This window comes from Calidris pugnax, unplaced genomic scaffold (assembly GCF_001431845.1).
Source record: "Calidris pugnax isolate Ruff unplaced genomic scaffold, ASM143184v1 scaffold54, whole genome shotgun sequence".
Lineage (NCBI taxonomy): Eukaryota > Metazoa > Chordata > Aves > Charadriiformes > Scolopacidae > Calidris > Calidris pugnax.
The window spans coordinates 15,441,714-15,459,432 of record NW_015090864.1 but is presented as its reverse complement, the minus strand read 5'-3'; the positions used below and the strand labels follow the sequence as shown (position 1 = coordinate 15,459,432).

General features: G+C 39.7%; 1 protein-coding gene across 1 annotated transcript; it reads left to right on the top strand.

Annotated features, from left to right (window-relative positions):
* Positions 1-2,172: 2,172 nt before the first annotated feature.
* Positions 2,173-14,112, top strand: MTPAP (mitochondrial poly(A) polymerase). Its single transcript, XM_014945074.1, has 8 exons — positions 2,173-2,342; positions 2,882-3,115; positions 3,444-3,668; positions 7,614-7,825; positions 9,860-10,086; positions 11,257-11,349; positions 11,455-11,528; positions 13,222-14,112. The coding sequence occupies exons 3-8, from the start codon at positions 3,456-3,458 to the stop codon at positions 13,558-13,560; spliced, it is 1,158 nt and encodes a 385-aa protein (XP_014800560.1). The 5' UTR covers positions 2,173-2,342; positions 2,882-3,115; positions 3,444-3,455; the 3' UTR covers positions 13,561-14,112.
* The last annotated feature ends 3,607 nt before the right edge of the window (positions 14,113-17,719 follow it).

Here is a 17,719-nt window from a genome sequence, read left to right as displayed (position 1 = left end):
CCGCCTGTGGTGTTTGCGGCGGGCGGCTCCGTTGTGAAGGGGGCGGCCGGGCATGGCGGGCCTCCTGGGTGTGAGGAGCCGCTCGGGGCCTGGGGGGGATGCCGGCGGCGGCCAGGGCGGCCTGTGCTTTCCCACAGCGCCCGGGTGCAGGGTGGGAGGGCAGGATCCGCAGGGTAGGACTTGGGTTATTAAACGGAGACATCAGCTAGAGGTGACTGAAGCGACAGTGGTTTTTCCGAGAGACCTCCTTTGAAAAGCCATAGGACGGGCTTGATTGGTGCCGTGTCTTTAGTGCGAAGTACAAGCCAAGAACCAGCGAGGACTGGCCACTGTTGATGTGCCCGAGGCCTGTGCTTCTACTTACACTCATATTCCAGAGGTTGAAGAACATGAGGCAGCAAGCTTTCCTTGAAGAGAGGAGATCAGGCTGTATTCTGGCAGTTTCACAACACCAGCAGTCTTTTGCTGTTCATATCCTTGTGCTAACAAATATGGAACAATTCCAGATTTCAGTTAACCATTCCTGTTCTGGTGTATGAATTCAATCGTTGCTCTCACCTGGTTTGCTGCATGGCTGTGTGAATGCTTGCACTAGCATCAGCGTGCAGAGGGCAGCAGTAGAACCAGCACCGTGTGAAGGATGAGGCTGTTTCGTTCAGCAGCAGTGCCGGTGTGTACCTGTTCAAAATAACTGTGAAACTCTGGCACGAACTGGAGATGTCGTATGGAAGCAAAGTGGACCCCCTCTCAGGCATTTAAAGTGCTTACAGCCACCATTTGGAGGGGATGATCTGCATGTGTGCTATGCTCAGACTGTGCAAATGACAGCAGAGCAGGGAAGAGTTGCCAGAGCACATCTGCTATAGTAACTAGGCATGTGCAGGCAAGAATCACGTAGCCACTCTGACCTAATGCAGAGAGCTGTGGGAGTGAGAAGATCTGGGTTCATCTCCTGATTGTGTCACTCATCCACAGGATTTGTCCTTTCTGCATCTCAGTCACTTCACACTTCTCTGCCCCTATGGAAAACAGGATATTTATCATCTTCATAAAGTGCTTCTTTGGTCTTCTGATGAAAAATGCTAATATAACACTAAGCTATTGAAACAGCTACTTTGGTTATTTCTTATTTACAAGCCTGTATGAGAGCTCAATAAACCTGTAACATAAAAGAATTTTTAAAGTAGTAATAAATACGGTGAGAGTTAAGATTTTCTTGAGGCCACAGTATCCTGTGGATTCCTCAAAATCAAAAACATAGAATAAAGAGCTCTTTGTTGAATCTTTCTGTAGCCCATAGTAGCTACAGGGAAATAGCAGCATGTTCTCCAGCTTCCCAGCCTGAATTATGAATGGCAGTATTAACAGGTAGCAGCTTCATGAGTTCGGTAATGTGATGTGATCAATGGATTAGTTTGAGAGCTATGCAGGGAAGTGATTATGATTTCAAATTTGGGACATGGCCCCCTTGCCTGCATGCAATCAAGAAAAATATTTCTGTGTTTCTGGATGTTCCAGCACGTCTCATTTCCATGTCAGTTCTGTAGGCAAACAATACAGATTGCCAGTAGTGTGGTGAGATATGACTGATCTGTGGGTTTATTGTAGTAGCGCAGATGAAAGTATAGCATTAAACAAAAATTTTGAGTAGGAGTTTACTGTAAAAGAAGGAGATGAGTTGTAAAAATAAGTGAGTGTTGAATTGTTCCGAAGGTGAAAGTGCTGGTTTTGTGGTAGCTGAGAGAGATTATCTTTTCAGTGCAGTTTGCCAAAGGTCTAGCTCTGCATCATGCCCTAGCTGGTATTTCCAGACTCGTATGCAGAGTCTGCGTGTGTTGAATTTTTTGAAGGTAAACAGCAAATCAAAGAAGAGCAAAGACTCCTTGTATCATCAAGCTTCCTGTGGCATCAAGGGAAGTCAGTATTGTTTTCTTCCTGCATTTCCTATTCCTTGCTCTTACAAATGTATGCATTCATGTGATAAACATGCTTATGTTTGTGTCATTCATTCATTCTTTATTGTTTTCTTTTTTGCTGTAACCCTCTTAGAGAGCCAGAACAAACCTTTGTTCATTTGTTCAATCCAGAGGAAGAGATTAAGGGTACTACAATCAGTTTTAAATCTTTCTGTTAATATAGAAAAGCCTTGATGCTCATTTCTTCTCACAGATGCTGAAGTCAATACCAGAAAGAAGACGTTTGCTGAGGTCCAGACAGAACGATTGGAGCAAGCAGAACGGACTGTTTTAATCAAATGCCCACCGAAACTTAGTGAAAAAAAATTATTGCGGTATTTATCTAGTCATGGAGACATTAGGAGTCATTTCTTTTTTGAAAATCGTGTAAGTAATTAACGATGCAAACTAAAATCTAGACTTAGACAAAAGGAAATACCAGCATTTGGTCAAGGCCTCATACATGCAAATTAAGCTAATTATATATAATTAGTGTATTAAATTAGTTTTTATCTTTGTTTGCAAGTTGCTGAGTGATAGATTTTTGTTCATAACTCAGCTAAGCAACACCTCTAAGGGATAGCTAACAACCTATTTTACACTAAATCTTTGAAACTTTTACATAGTACTGTTCATTGTTCTAAAAATGGAGCCAACTCTTACGTGTTTCTTGAGCATGACAGTTGTGAAGATAAATAGATTTTAGAACTTTTATGTTTAGTGTTTTCTGCCAAGAATAGCATATCTTTAATTTTTTTGACCTCTTGTGAAAAAATATCTAAAAAGTGTTGAGGTACAGACCTACCATTCAGCTTCAGGACTGTCATATCAAACTGTCTCAATACTCCCTAGAACACCTGAATAATATCAGTGCAGTCAGTTCAGAGGTTGTATAACCCTTTCTGTTTCCATTCTTAATGTTTCAGGATATCCATGCTTTAATAGAATTTTCGGAAAAGGACAGTGTAGCTTCATTGCAGGATGCTGTTGGAATCCCAAGTGCTGCAGAGCATCATGTTGTCCCATTTAAATCTAGACTTCTTACTTTCACACTGAAAACTCCAGTGAGTCAAGCTGCTGAAGAGACACCAATTCACCTTGCTCCTCAGTCTCACATTCCAGTGAAAGAGCTTATTGAAAAACTTTGTCATGCAGACAGTGTAAGTAGAGGATTCTAGCTCTCTTTCAATTAAAAATGGCCCATTTCAGATTTGCAAGTGGTTATGTGCAACTTATAAAGCCATTTATTCATATTAAAGAAAGAAAAAAGTAACCTCTGTTAGAATTTTGTATGAATCATTCTGCGTTGAAACAAATAGATGGAATTAGTAATTTTAATTGTCAAAATAATTTTTTCTGTATGAAATAGACCTGTTTGAGATTTAAAAAAAAATCTTCTAATTGCAATGGTATGAAGTAGATGAAAATGTATGTTAATAGATGGAGCATGGGTCATTGTATTTTTACAGTGTTTATTTTCTTAACTAGGTAAGCAGTCAGATGTACATTCTGCTGAATGAGTTTCAACTTACAGAAGAAAATATCAAGCTCCGATTTCTGGCCTGTTCTCTGGTTCGGGATTTTGCACGTGCATATTTTCCAGACAGCATGGTAAAGCCATTTGGCTCTTCAGTCAACACCTTTGGCAAGTTGGGATGTGATGTGGACATGTTTCTGGACTTTCATGATGTACGAAAGCACACGACAAAAATGGTAAGATTATTCTCTGCATCTTCAGTCTGTTGGATTTCTTCAACAGAGCAGTCCCATCTGCTGTTTCATGCACAGGAATCAGTTTATTTATACTTAGGTTTTATGTAAGTTTATACCATGGACTGTGAACAAGTTTATTTGAATGTTTGGATCTGGAGACTTTCAAAAGCAAGGAAGAGATATTCCTTGCAATAAGAAAGAAGTGATTCAGTGTTTACTTAGACTTTGTATTGTTAGGATGAATTTCACTGTGGGGAAAAAAACAACCCTCATCGTCGAAATTTGATTCAGCAATATCAGACCTTCCCATCCTACTGCTTTGTTTTCTTCTTCGGAGGTGCTGGGCTTCATCCATGCAATCAAAGATTGACTTCGATTTTTAGGGTCCCTCATGTTCTAAAGCATAGTAATTTTGTGCATGTGTGTGCCATGTGCATTTTGGCAGGTTGGCAGTTTCTTTTCCTTAAAGAGTTGACTTCATGCTGCAGAGAAGTTAGTGAATTGTGTACTGGGGTGCATAAACATATATATATACACACACACACATAAGAGTGTGGAGATGTGAAAGTTTAAGACCTGGGATAGTATTGATGAATAGTTGCAGGTAGAACACATGTTCATATTTGTATTGTCTGTCCAGAAAAAAATATGTTAACACCACCTGATTTTTGTTGTGAAGGGAATTAGTTGGCTTACTCTTAAAAGAAACCTGAGCATAAGCTGGTATATATGAACTGTAGTGTTTGGGGACCAGGAGCAAAACAGGAACTGAGCCAGATCAATAATACAGATATTTCAGTTGTGGGACTTTTCATAAATTGGCTCATAATTATTTGCATGCTTCACTGGTAATTACAACAGTAGGCACCAAGGCAAGTGGTGATTATTAAGCGAGTGTAGAGGCTTGAAATTGAAACACACTTACTTGAATTTGCTGACCAAAATCCAGAATTTGCATCACTACCTCAAGAAGCTGTAGGGTTGCAAGACTGCCGGTAGGCAGTATTCAGCCTTTTTCAATCCATATCTTAAATTTCATCTTAATCATGTCTTTACGACTCTGAAATCTGCACTATGTTACCAAGTTCACATGTTTAGTGTTGGTATTTGGACAGCATAATGGTTATTTAAAGCAGGTTGTGTCTCCATCCTTGTGCATGTAGGCATAAAGAATGGGAAGGGACTAGACAAGGCATTTTTGGAAGCATCTTACCTCTTGTTGCTGTTTTTTGACTGTGGACGGTGTAAATATCCTTTCAGAGTGGAGAATGAAATACAAAAGAGAGAGAATGAGAATCAGGATAGGAAAAAAAGAGTTAGATCCGAAATGCCCTGTGGAGAAGTTAGTATTCTTCATGGACTCTGAATGGGTAATTAAGTGATTGTGGTGTTGTAAACATTTATTTTTATTTGTATGGTGAAAGATAGTTTGGGAAAAACTAGTTTTGTTTTCCTTTAAAAAAAAAAAGAGGACAAAAAAAGCCAATGGGTTTAATGAATTTTCAATCTTCAAAAGCTTCAGCTTTGCTCTACAGTTGTAAATTACTTTGTACATTACTTTTAAAGAAGTATCCCTTCAAACATGTATACTCTTTGGTATTACTGCAGTGATTGAACAAAGGAAAGAAAACATGTTGGTTCAACAGCAGGGTCGCTGTATGTGTGTGAAGTGTTAAAATCTACAAATGAAAAACCTTTTACATTTAAACAGTAAAACTGTCTCTTAAATTTTGAGAGGAAATTTTTTTTAAATGTGTTATCACAGAGGTTCTACCAGCGTCGCTGATGGGTTCAGCTTTGGCCAGCAGCTGGTCAGTCTTGGAGCCAGCTGGAACTGTCTCTGTCCAATATGAGGAGCAACTTCTGGTGTCTTCTCACAGAAGCCACCTCTGCAGCTCCCCAACTACTACACCCTTGCCACAGTAACCAAATAGAGTAGGAAAATAAGATGTGTGTATCTGCTGTGGTAGGCAACAGACAATACTTCAGAAGGCGGCAAAAGTCTCATATAGTTGGCAATGTGATTTATAGGGATAGTGATATTCTCCCTGGCAAATTGTGTTACCAGATACATAAGCTGACTACCTTAGAACAAGTGAAGACAAGGGGAGGTAGCTGTAGTTATAAGATGATACAGCAGCAGTGGAAAGGGTATCTTCTGTTTTCTGTGCTTAGCAGCCTTTCAGGAGGTACCAACAATGGAGTAGGACTGGCATTTCAGCACCTATCTACATTACATAACGTGTTTTGAGTCTTATGGCAAACTGATGACTAATTGTGAGTTTAAAAAGCAGCAAAAGTGGGGGCATTCTTTACCAAGAATGGGTTATTGGTACAGTGTTTGACCACAGATGAGACTTTTTTTACATGCGGGCAGTTTGGGACATTAGTGAATGAAAACAGAGTTCTGTGATATTTTTAGAGTAACAATTCTTCCATTAAAACAGTTATGCTTCTTGCTTAGGCTACTATATCAATTTACCTCAAAGTAATAGTTTACTTTATCTACATTTGCTGTTTTGAGCCACGTGGCAAGAATAGGGGGAGAACTGCAGGGCTGGGGCAAGTATATCAGTATCGCTCCCCAGCTGGCACCAAAGGTGTATTTGAAGGTCCTATTAATTAATAAGAGTGTCTGTTTTATCATTGCAAAAAAGTCTTCATTCAGCTTTTGAGAGAGCCTGTGCTGTTCTCTGGGAAGGCGCATTGTGATTTTTGTCACAAACCTATAGGTCCTTGGTCAAGTCCATGTCTTTTCCTTTCCTGCTGCCTACCTCGGTGTCAATAGTTACAGGCTCCTTTGGCTTTGAGCCAGCCATGCTGTAGCATCCAGCTACGCAGCCAAATGGGATTTGGGACCTCTGTCCCTGTGTGTTCAAACACACGAGCTGGCTGGAGAACTTGGCAAGAGGAGAGCAGCAACCATCACCTCGGTGATTGCCAGAGTGACCCAGAAATTCAGCACCTAAAGTGAGTTTGTGGGAAAGGTGTCGAGGTCCATAGCTTCTGAAGTGTTTCACCTGTCTGTGAGTGCATGTTTTCTTTGCACTAACTTGGTGAGAACAAAAGTAACCTTCTCTGTCTCTCAGAGGACTAGTTAAGTGACTGCTCAATGCCGTTTGTATAGTGTGCATTCACCCGTGACATGTTCCAGAGGGGAGGCTAAGTCAGTGTCAAGTGTTGGATTAACAAGCAAAATTAGCTGAGGCTTAAAAGCAGAGAGAGGCTATAAAGAGAACAGAGATTTAATAGGTATAAAGTTATTTTATTGAGGTATAAACTACAAATACGACAATTCAAAATACAAAGACCTACAGGAAAATTCATGTCTGATGTTGTCAAAATGCACCTCCACTTGTATTTAATTGTTGGAAAAACTGCCTGATGTGATTATTTTAAGTCTTACAGAAACTTAACATTCATTTTGAAGGATTAAGTAATTTGCATGCTAAAATTGGGGGTTTTTTTAAATGAAAAAGACATTTTCCTTTACACTGCTACTTGATTCACAATAGCACATTGTTCTTTGAGGTTTTGAAATGGAATTACTGGTGGTTCGAAATTAACTGGGGTTTCGTTGTGTTTTGGCTGTCTTTATTTAATTGTATGCTCCTCTTTTCGGTCAGAGCATATATGCTCTCTCAGAAACTCCAGAATTACTTGCTTTAGGCAGTAGTGAGATGTAGTAGTATTACACCCTCATCTGAACAAGTAATTTTACAGTAAGTTGATCACTGTTAACCTGGAAAAGTTGAATCACTGAAAAAGAATTTTAAAAGAGAAAGCAGTATGTTTTCACCTCTTTAAAGTTCTGTGGGCTGCTTTGAATAATTCTTGTCTTTCAGTCTGTCATTGTACAGACTCCTTGGTGTAGTCTTTCAGAAGTGTTCTTAAATGTCTCTTTGGTTCCAAAACTAACAGTTTACTTTTACAATTCTGTGTTAGAAAAAAGGTCCTTTCGAAATGGAGTATCAGATGAAAAGATTACCATCTGAAAGACTAGCAACTCAGAAAATTCTCTCTGTGATTGGTGATTGCCTCGATAATTTTGGTCCTGGATGTGTGAGCGTACAGAAGATACTCAATGCTCGCTGCCCCCTGGTGAAATTTTCCCATCAACCCACAGGATTCCAGTGTGATCTGTCAGTGAGCAACAGGTGAGACCTGGATTTTAAAAGTATAGGAAGAATACTATTGTACTTATGTTCTGAAAACCTGTAATGAATACTGTTTAGTATACTTCTTTCCGTGTTCTTAACAAATATGAATGTCGGCTCTGAAAGTAAAAAGGAGATTTTTGGCTTCTAGAGCTTAGGTTTTAATGTGCTTAAGGTCTCTTTATCCAGCATAGGAAATATGTGCTGGCTGGAACCAAAGACCTGAAAACTACTCTATACAATAAGGTTAGCTTATAAGGAATTGAAGGAAGGCAGCGTTCGTTAGTCACAGCTTCCCTTCATGTATATGGGTATATGCACTGCTGCCTTTTGATTACTTTTTTTAAGTACTCGATTGTGTTAATTTTCAGTGATTAGGCTTGTACTTATTTTGCTGTCTCTTTTTTCTTCTTAAGGGCCTGCATACATCTGTTTGCTGGCAAGGTATCTTGAATGCTAAATTAACTCATTGCATCAGAAAATAGTCTGAAGTGTCACTGTCATTAAGGACCTTTCACAGCAGTGCCCAATAGAGGGAGCAGGCTTCTTAGAAATACCTCTCTGCATTTATTTTTCCTCTACCAGCTTCCTCTCATTTGGTTGACAGTGAAGCATATAATTTGTTTTTCTGACATTTATTTTATTAAGAAATACATACCTTAATGCACTATATATCTGTAGCCCTGACATAAGGGTACATAATAGAAAATTAGTTACATTTTTCATTGTTGTTAGGGAAGAGTAAAATATGAGTGATTATCTTTCAGAATATTTTTGATACAACTTTCAGTGCAGATTTTGTCATTTGTCTCCATCAGATACAATCAGATCCTAGACTGAATTTTCTGAATTACCCAAAGTTCTGTTTCAGAATACTCGGGAGTTGCTAAGTCAGTACTAAGCAAATGTCTTACAATAAAATTACTTTTGTATATTCAGCCACTATGAAGGTCAGCATGCAGTTCTGTGCAAATGTCCTTGTAGCTCTCTGCTGATGATTTGGCTGGTGGGGGCTTGGTGTGTTGTCTTGTTATCGTTTGGAGTAATAACACACCTCTGCGGACAAAAGGAAGCATTTGTGGTTGAAATTTTGAAAGTCCAGGTGTTACAAAACTTTGACATGGTGAACTTCCCCAAAATGCCATAGTGGAGTTTTAGAAGAATTCAGTGCAAGATTGGGAGTGAAAACTCCTGCAACTGTAGTTCAGCAAGCGATTTAGACTAAAACTGACCCCAAAGTAAGTTTTGCTGTCACGCCGTGCTTCCAATTTTTTTTTCTGCTTTTTCTTGCCCTCCTATTTGTACGCTACATGAATGTTTGCAGGACCATATGACAAAACTGACCCCAAAGTAAGTTTTGCTGTCACATCGTGCTTCCAATTTTTTTTCTGCTTTTTCTTGTCCTTCTATTTGTACGCTACGTGAATGTTTGCAGGACCATACGACGAAGCAGATCAAAACCTGATCCATCTGAAAACCTTCCAGATTAGTTGCTTTTTCAACAGGACCAAACATTAGTCTTTTAATAATTACCAGATTGACCTTCTTTGCACTGCAGGTGTTTTTCAGTGCATTATTTTGTGACTTTTTAGATTAAAGTTGTAAAAGAAGTTCTAATTGTATTTTATTATATATTGGAATAGAGATTTTATCTAATGTACCTTAAAGACAATTGTAACTGACTTGTGTCTTTCGCCTTAATTCTGCGTAGTTTCACTCCTGAGCACTTGATGGTGGTTTTGTTTATTTGTTTTTTTTCTCTCACTGTGATGTGAAAAAAGTGCAGTGTTATTATTTAGCTATAACTGTATCCTCCTTACTATGGAAAACTACCAGGTATTTCATCCTAGACAATTTCAGGCATTCTTTTCTTTTTTTCAAAAGCATAAAAGTGAAATGTTTGTGGAGTTTTTTTGGTGGATATCCTCTTCCCTTATAACTGATGCTCTAGGACTGAACAATGAACATTGCATCTGGCACTTCACACAATTCTTTTATCATTCACCTGTCTTTTACTTTGCATTTCTTCTTCAGCATTGCTGTAAAGAGTTCAGAGCTCCTGTATATCTATGGCTGTCTCGATTCCCGGGTGAGAGCACTGGTGTTCACTGTGCGATGCTGGGCCCGTGTTCATGGACTTACAAATAGTGTTCCTGGTACCTGGATTACAAACTTCTCTCTGACCATGATGGTCATGTTTTTTCTGCAAAAGAGGTCACCACCTATCATTCCAACACTAGACCAACTTAAAGAACTGGCGGGTAAGGACAGCTCTTCCTGTGTTTATTGAAGCTACTTTCACGTTTGTTTTCTCTAAAGTGATCAATAAACCCAAGCAATTTGTTTATTCTCTTAAATACCAATGCATATTATGTATGCCTTAAGCCTGAGGGAACATGCAAGTTTTACTTCCATTGTTTTTTTGGTGAAAATAATGCATTTTTAAGGGCAAAATAAACCAATTTTCAATGCAATACTAAATTCTAACTAGAGATAATTAAAACTTATTTATTTGCTCAGTGTTCCTATGCTGGCTGTTTATTGCTTATTTTGTTTTTTGGTTTTTAGAAATCTTGTAAAGTCTCAAATGCCTCCACAGTTGATAAGGATTTTGTGCAAATTAGTATGATGTGTATTGTTTTATAGAAACCAAATGTTTAAAAGAAAGTTTATATTTTTCCTTCATAATTTGTCATATCCTTGAGGCTGTTCAGCCCATCTGCAAATAATTCTTATATCTTCACAAACAAGCTATTGTAGCTGTTTCATACATAGCTTGTTGGGTGTATTGTCTTCAGTAAATCTAATGAAAGCATAGAGAGTGACACCCCAACTTCTTGATTCCTCACTCATACCTTCTGCTTATTGACATGGTTCCTTGGAAGCTTTGAGTCCTTTGATTGGAAAAAAAGTTCTTTGTTCAGTTGCTTTAAAACACCTGTCCTGAAATTTTACAAGAATTTTCCTAATGCTTTTAAGTTTTCCAGAAAAAAGACAGTGGGTACTTTGGGTCTGTGTGTTTTTTTTTTTTTTTTAATTATTATTATTATTTTTTAAATCCTCGTGTAGGTATTAACCTCAGAGATTTGTGCTGTTTAGCATATAATAAAGCTGCATAGGCAGAACTGTCCAGTTTGTTACTTTAAAGAAGTAGCTTCAGAGATACAAAGATGTCATATACCTCATTCCTGGAGGCTTTTGAAAATACGTCATTTACTCATGTTTCTTTTCCTTTGTCTGTCTGTAGGCTTTTTCTTTTAAATCTTTAACCATGTAAACCTTAAACCTGAAAGTTCACTTGTTAACTAATTTGATTTACTTAATATGATAGCATTCATTGAATTCAGTCATGTCTGTTATCTGAGTTTTACTAAATACAATGGCGTTTTATTGTTTATCACTAGTCAATATGCCTGTGGTTTTTGTTCCAGATGAAAAAGACAAGCATATAATTGGAGGATATGATTGCTCATTTGTGAGTGATTTAAGCAAGATTAAACCTACAAAAAATACAGAAACAGTTGGTAGGTAAATCTTCATCAGCTTTTTTTTAATTTTTTTTTTCTGAGCATATTGAAAGTAAACGTTTCTGTAAAATTACTGATGGCTATTGTTTTTCTTTGCCTTAGATGTATTGTTGAGTGACTTTTTTGAATATTTTGGAAACTTTGATTTCAGAAGAAATTCCATAAATCTTCGAAAGGTAAATGAATTTCAATCTCTCATCATTATCAATTGAATTTCTGTCAACAGTTTCTGTCATTTTTAATTGTACGTACATAGTACGTTTAAATTTGTTGTCCTTTCTGTTAAAGAAGAGTTTTCCTCTCGGAGCCTTATCACTTAGAGCATCATTAAGAATATTACAGTGCCATTACTTGGAGATGTTGGAAAGCACAAACTCTGATGCTAAGCCTGCATGATCTTTCTTAACAACCCTGTAATAAAAGTGGTGGTTTTGAAAAGTAGAAGCTATTTTGCTTCTGTGAGAGGAAAGCTTTTTAAATGTCATGATGTATGTCATAGCAAAAGCCTATGACAAACTCTGTACACCAACAGGCTTTGCATTTAAAGTTGGGAGTTCAGTCCCAAACAGTGTCTGTGTTAAAACTTACTACTGAGTTCTGAGATTGGCTTTTGGCACTTGTGTTTCCTACTGCGGTTTGCATCAGCCTACAGTAAGAGTACTTACAACTCAGTAAGCTCGACGGATTACATGATCATTCTGTGCTTGCCAAGAGGTCTGCACTATCACTTTGCTTTATATGTTTAAGTCATTCTGTTAATTGATACATGTGTATATGCATGCATGTGGAATAGAAGCGTATTTAAAGGTAACTACCTGTTCCTGCTGGGCTGCTTACAGGATGGGGGGTTTCAGTGCCATGTTGCTTTGTGGACACTCTCGTTTGTGTTCTCTTTCCTACTTGGGCACCATGGATTACTGGCATGAGAGCTCTCTTTGCCACTGCAGGCTGATCCTAGAAACTGATTCATTAAGCTGGAGAACTTTGCCATTAAGCCTAAAAAAGTCAAGTAAAAGCATACACACGTCAGAGCCTGAGCTAGTCAGGGCAAATGTCTGTGTTGCTGATGTTTTTCTGTTTAACTAGTCAGTCAGTCCTCTTGGCCCTGGGGAAGGAGTAAGTAGCATGCACGTGGATGCTTCCTGGACTAGCATTAGCTGGTAGGTTCCTGCTAGAGCTTGCAGAGGTTCCGTAACACAGAGCAGGTCATCTAAGGAGCACTGATAAGCACTGAAATGAAAGTGCATTCAAATAACAAACTACGTAGTTGTCAACAACTTGCTTTGTATTACACCAAGTGCCCAAAAGTGGACGATGACCTGAATCGTTCTGCACTTAAAAGACAGACTGTACTTGGAGGAATTTCAGCGAAGTGAGTTGTCTTATTTTGTTATACTAGCTCTTAATGAGCACTGTGAGAGCAATGGTTTGAACAGTTTGAGTGCTTGTAGTTTATCAGACGGGGCTATGCAGGTTAGTATGGCACACTCATGCTGCCCATACACAAATGGAGATAGGAGTAGGCCGTTGCAATGAGGGAAGTCTGAGACTTGTGGAAAAGCAAATGGGAGAATGGCCAAAAAGACAGGCTAAGCCGTATTTGTGTGTTCTTTCCCTTGAAGGAAATCTAAGCTGACTGTGGCAAGGAAAAACACCACTAAGAGGATTCAGGGAACAGGAGTCGTACAGTCAAGTTAACAGGAAAATTAACTTGATTAATAGTGACTTCTTTTTTCTTTTTCCCCCCAAAAAAGTTCTCTTCAAGGTCAAAATACTTTTAGTGCTAACATAATAACTCAAGTGATTTGTTATTTGCTTAGCCTATAATGCATATATGCAACTTCGGCTTTTTCTTTATACTGTCTACAGGGAAAGGAAGTAAATAAACCTGAGTCGTATCCTCTTTATATCTGGAATCCCTTTGAACAAGACCTTAATATCAGCAAGAATGTTAATCAGCCACAGCTGGAGAAATTTGTAGCTATGGCCAGAGAAAGTGCCTGGATTTTACAGAAGGAAGAGAAAACTCAGCGAATGATCAATAAAGAGCCTTGGGGACTGGCAGCCCTACTGATACCATTTGGAAAAAGTAATCCCAGCAAGATGAAGAATAGGACGAAAGGAACAGGAAGTGAAACAATCAGAAGCCTCTTGGACTCTTTAAAGTTAAATAGTGCAAACAGTCTACAAAAAGCAGTGGGAAAGTGACTTTCAGCACAGAAACGCAGTAGCTGACGTTCTGTTTTAGGAATTGAATGTGACACACAGTCCGAAGAACATTACTTTTAATATTTCTATTATGGTAAAATGGAGAATCAAATGACCTTTGTTTTCCATCGTGATGCTTTTTGTACAGGTCTGCTTTCTTTCTGTACATTTTTCTCCTCCTTACTCTTTATTTCTCCATCTGTTTTATGAACGAAGAGCATTCAAATGCAAGTTTTACAGATACATTTTGGAAGTAGCCTTCAGTTGGGCACTCTTTAAAAAAAATAAATAAAAAGGACTAACAGAAGCAGCATGGGAAAAAGCGTTTGGGAATTCTGTTGGCTAACATACAAATGATATGCAAAGTAAAAGCTCAAGAAACAACCACCTTTCAGTGAAACCACAGTTTAAAAGGAGGTGAATGTTAGAACCGTTGCTTCCATTCCAGTCGTGTTCTGGAAGCCAGTAAAACCAAAGTGCATGTCTCTATTTTTGCAATTGTTTTCCATTCATGTAAATAGCACCAAGACAAAAATAAAGAGAATGGCATTAGATAGTAAGGTTTGCCATTTCATAAAGCATTGCTCTCCAACGGTAGTGCAACTGGTTTGTGTTGGGAAGGTGGTTTTGCTCTTGTGTTTACTACCTGATCTCGAATTTCTTCAGTCAACTCTCTCTTGTTCTCTGCACCCACAGGACTGGTTCCCACCCACGCTTGTATACACACTCATGTTTCTCATTTTGCCTTCAACTTCACTTTAAACCTGTATTTCTGGTTCAGGTAGGGGCTTTTTGCATACACTTATTGCCTCATCACTCTCCTCAAAGTTGCTGCCTACTCAACACCACCAACACATTCCTCTTTCTATCCCTTGGAGAGGGATCTGTTGTCCCTTGCAGAGATCCATAGGGAATGCTGGAGTACTGTTCCCATTCTTGTCTTATTTTTCAGATATCCAACAGAACAGTGACTGTCCCCCCTCCAGATCAATTGGGCCAGTGAGAGTCAATGCTTCTTAGTGACTTTAAGCATTGAGTTCGCTGTCCATCTGCTACAAAAGTCTTTTCGGAGGAGGTGGGAGAGGGGAGTGAAGGAAATCAGTCACAAACTGAGAGCTGGCAGAAGTCAGATAGATTTTCCAGGTGTGAGTATTCTACCTGTCCACCTTGAGAGCCTCACATGCATTAGAACTAAATGGCAATGGTCACAACAACTCTACAGATGGTTGTCTTTATTCTTAACAGAAATGCCATATAAGAAATTTCTATAACTCCAAGATTATCATACAGATGCAACATCGATGTTGATGATTACTGTTTCATTTTCAGTATTTTTACATTCTTTAATGTTGCAGTGGTGTATGATTTTGTGTAGACTCTCTTCCTAATGGTGTAGTCTGAACAGTTAAAAAGCGTGTTTTCTCGTTTCCCTGAGGTATTATTTATTGGAAATACTGGGGGCAGTAATGCATAGTTCTTTGTAAAAACTTGTAAAAACTGGGCAACAAAAAGTATTTTTCTGCAGCTGGCAGACTAAAGGGTTAGACCTTGAGTGGCAGGAAGACCCTTTTACGGGTCATTTCCATGTTAGTTTATTTGGAATTTAAAATATTATTAATATGTGTCCATTTCTGATTCATGAATGTTTTCTCGAATAATGACTCACGTAGTCATTATCTTGGTCACAGGAATTAACTTCTTTGAGACTGAGCCTTGAATTTGAAACTTAATTTTATACCTTAATACTGGTGCTAGTGTGTGGACTTCTTTTTGGAGGCTGGTATGAAGTTTATTGTAACTTGTTCTTGGTGCTGACCCAAAGCCTTTGATAGCAAGCTTGGCACTGACTCTGTAAGGACTCTGTTACTTTAATTTTTACAGAACCTAGGGGTACATTTTCTGCTGTTCCCCCAGCAATAGACTTTGAAGCTTTTTTGAAGATTAGGGCACTAGTTGGGTTATTGTGATTTTTCTTTTCTCCAGCTAAACACAATGGGTAATACCGTAGTGCAATAAGAAGAAAATGGCTTATCAGGGCATAGAGCAGAGAACTGTGTCATTATATTCACAGTGATTCACTCGGACATAGATAGGGAAGATTTTATAAGAATTTTGACATATAGACACGGGACACTTGTAGTCAAATAAAAATAAACTTTGTAATTTGGTTATACAGTTGAGCTGCATGGAAGTATGTGCTTCATTTGCAGATGTGTCTAGGTGTTCCAGCTGCTTAGGATTCTGTAAATGGCAGGGCAGAAAGGGGTTACTGCACACGCGGCGCCCTTCAGCATCCCTTTTCTGTTTAGACTCCTTGTCCCTTTTGGGAATAGTTCTGAACCCCCGTCATGGCCGCAGGCCAGTTTCTGAAAAGGAAAGAAAGAAGCCAAAAGCAGTGTTGTAGCAATGGAAACGTGCAGGTGGTTGTTTCAGATATTGGCAAGTCCAGGGAGCCGGAGAGCAGCTGCTGAGCGAAGCCTGGAGACTTGGAGGAGCAGCTTCATTGATGATTTAAATAAGGCTGAGTGGCAGCTTTCCTAGAGGAGGCTGCTGGCTGGGGATGGAGAGCCGACCGTGAGCTTCTCTAGAGCATCAGCTGCGTCTGGGAGAAGAGCTGCGTGACATTGGTGGGACTGAAGCCACCCGTGGGAGGAGAACCAGACAGAGAGGAGGAGGACCAAGATTTGAGGGGGTGTATTTTGCAAATCAAGAGTAATGGTGTGATTATAATTTCTTGAATGCACCGGCCTTATCACATTGAAGATGGTTAGGAACAATCAACATGGTTTTGTCAGAAAAAACAAGGGCTGGATATTTGTCAAGAAAAGCCTATGATGACAGTCTGGACTTGGGAGCTTGTTCGTCTCATCCAAAAACATGTAAACAATGTCTTGGCAAGAGCAAGGCAGTAAGTTGTAAGTTACTTCTCAAACGTGGTGCTGATATGCTATATTTTGGAGTGGGATTGTTGGGGAGGACACACATAAGGAACATCAGTGAAATTAAACACATTTTGCCCCCACTGCCCCTTCCCCTCACTGGGAATACTTTTTAGTGCAGTCTCACATTCCCTGTCTCTTAACTGGTTAGGGAAACTGCAAACACTTAAAAGTTCCTTGCCCCGAGAAAATACTCTTTGGGACATTAACTTCATGTTAACATTTGTTGCCAGAGATTTTTTTTTTTTTCTTAGATATTTGATGTTCACAAGAGTTGCAGGAATGGCTTCTGCTGCTACTGCTCCATCATTAGTCTGCAGCCCTGGTCTCCAGTTGGCTGCTGGGTGAGCACCTCTGTGCAATACTCATGGGTAAGACACAGTCACAAAATTGGCACTTCTTGGCTGTATTCTTCTGCCTCAGTTTCAAAACTGCAGCTCCTGCCTGGGATTCTGTCCTTTGGACTTTGGATCACAGGATAATGCAGGTTGGGAGAGACCTCTGGACCTAGTCGAGCCTTCTGCTCAAGCAAGATCAGTTGTGAGATTAGACCAGGTTCCTCAGGGCTTTATCTAGTGAGGCCTTCAAAGGCCAAGGGTGGAGACAGCACAGCCTTTCTGGACAACCTGTTCCAGTGCTTGACTGTCCTCCTTACCCTGATGGGCTGGTCTGTAGTACACTGCCGCATCCTTGTCACTGGCTTCTTTTCCGATCCTGACCCGCACTCTCAAGCAGACTGCCATCCACCACAAACCTTCAAGCTGCTCCTTCCTGTAAAGAGCACCCCCCAATCTCTCCCTTCCTCCTTCCCTATCTTTCCTGAGGAGCTTGTATCCATCCATCCATCCATCACAGCGCTCCCACCACCCGTGAGCTCTCCCGCTGTCTCTGTTATTCCAACAGTGCTGTAGTAATGGCATGAGGAGCTCCGGTTCCTCCTGCTTGTTCCCCAGGCTGCCCTCGTGTCTATTTGTACATTTGAGGTGTATATCTGTTCACCCTTTTTAACTGTTCTTGAGGTGCCATAAGATAACACCATGCAGAGACACTCATGCAGGTGTGGAAGAGGACTTTGCTGCCCAGCAGAGCTTGTCAGCTCACATTTGGCATGTCACTGATGCTCTTACTTCTGGGTCCTGAGCAGTCGGGTTCCCAGCTGCAGTGTAGCTGTGCTCCACATTTGTGCTGGGGCTGTGGTCGTTCAGGAAAAGTGTTCTCAC

What these genes read in the sequence shown, in the direction of transcription:
- MTPAP (XM_014945074.1), top strand. Translation starts at nt 3,456, where the DNA reads ATGTACATTCTGCTGAATGAGTTTCAACTTACAGAAGAAAATATCAAG. An exon ending in CCAACTTAAAGAACTGGCGG is followed by an intron (nt 10,087 to 11,256) that starts GTAAGGACAGCT and finishes TTTTTGTTCCAG; the next exon opens with ATGAAAAAGACAAGCATATA. An exon ending in AAAAAATACAGAAACAGTTG is followed by an intron (nt 11,350 to 11,454) that starts GTAGGTAAATCT and finishes TCTTTGCCTTAG; the next exon opens with ATGTATTGTTGAGTGACTTT.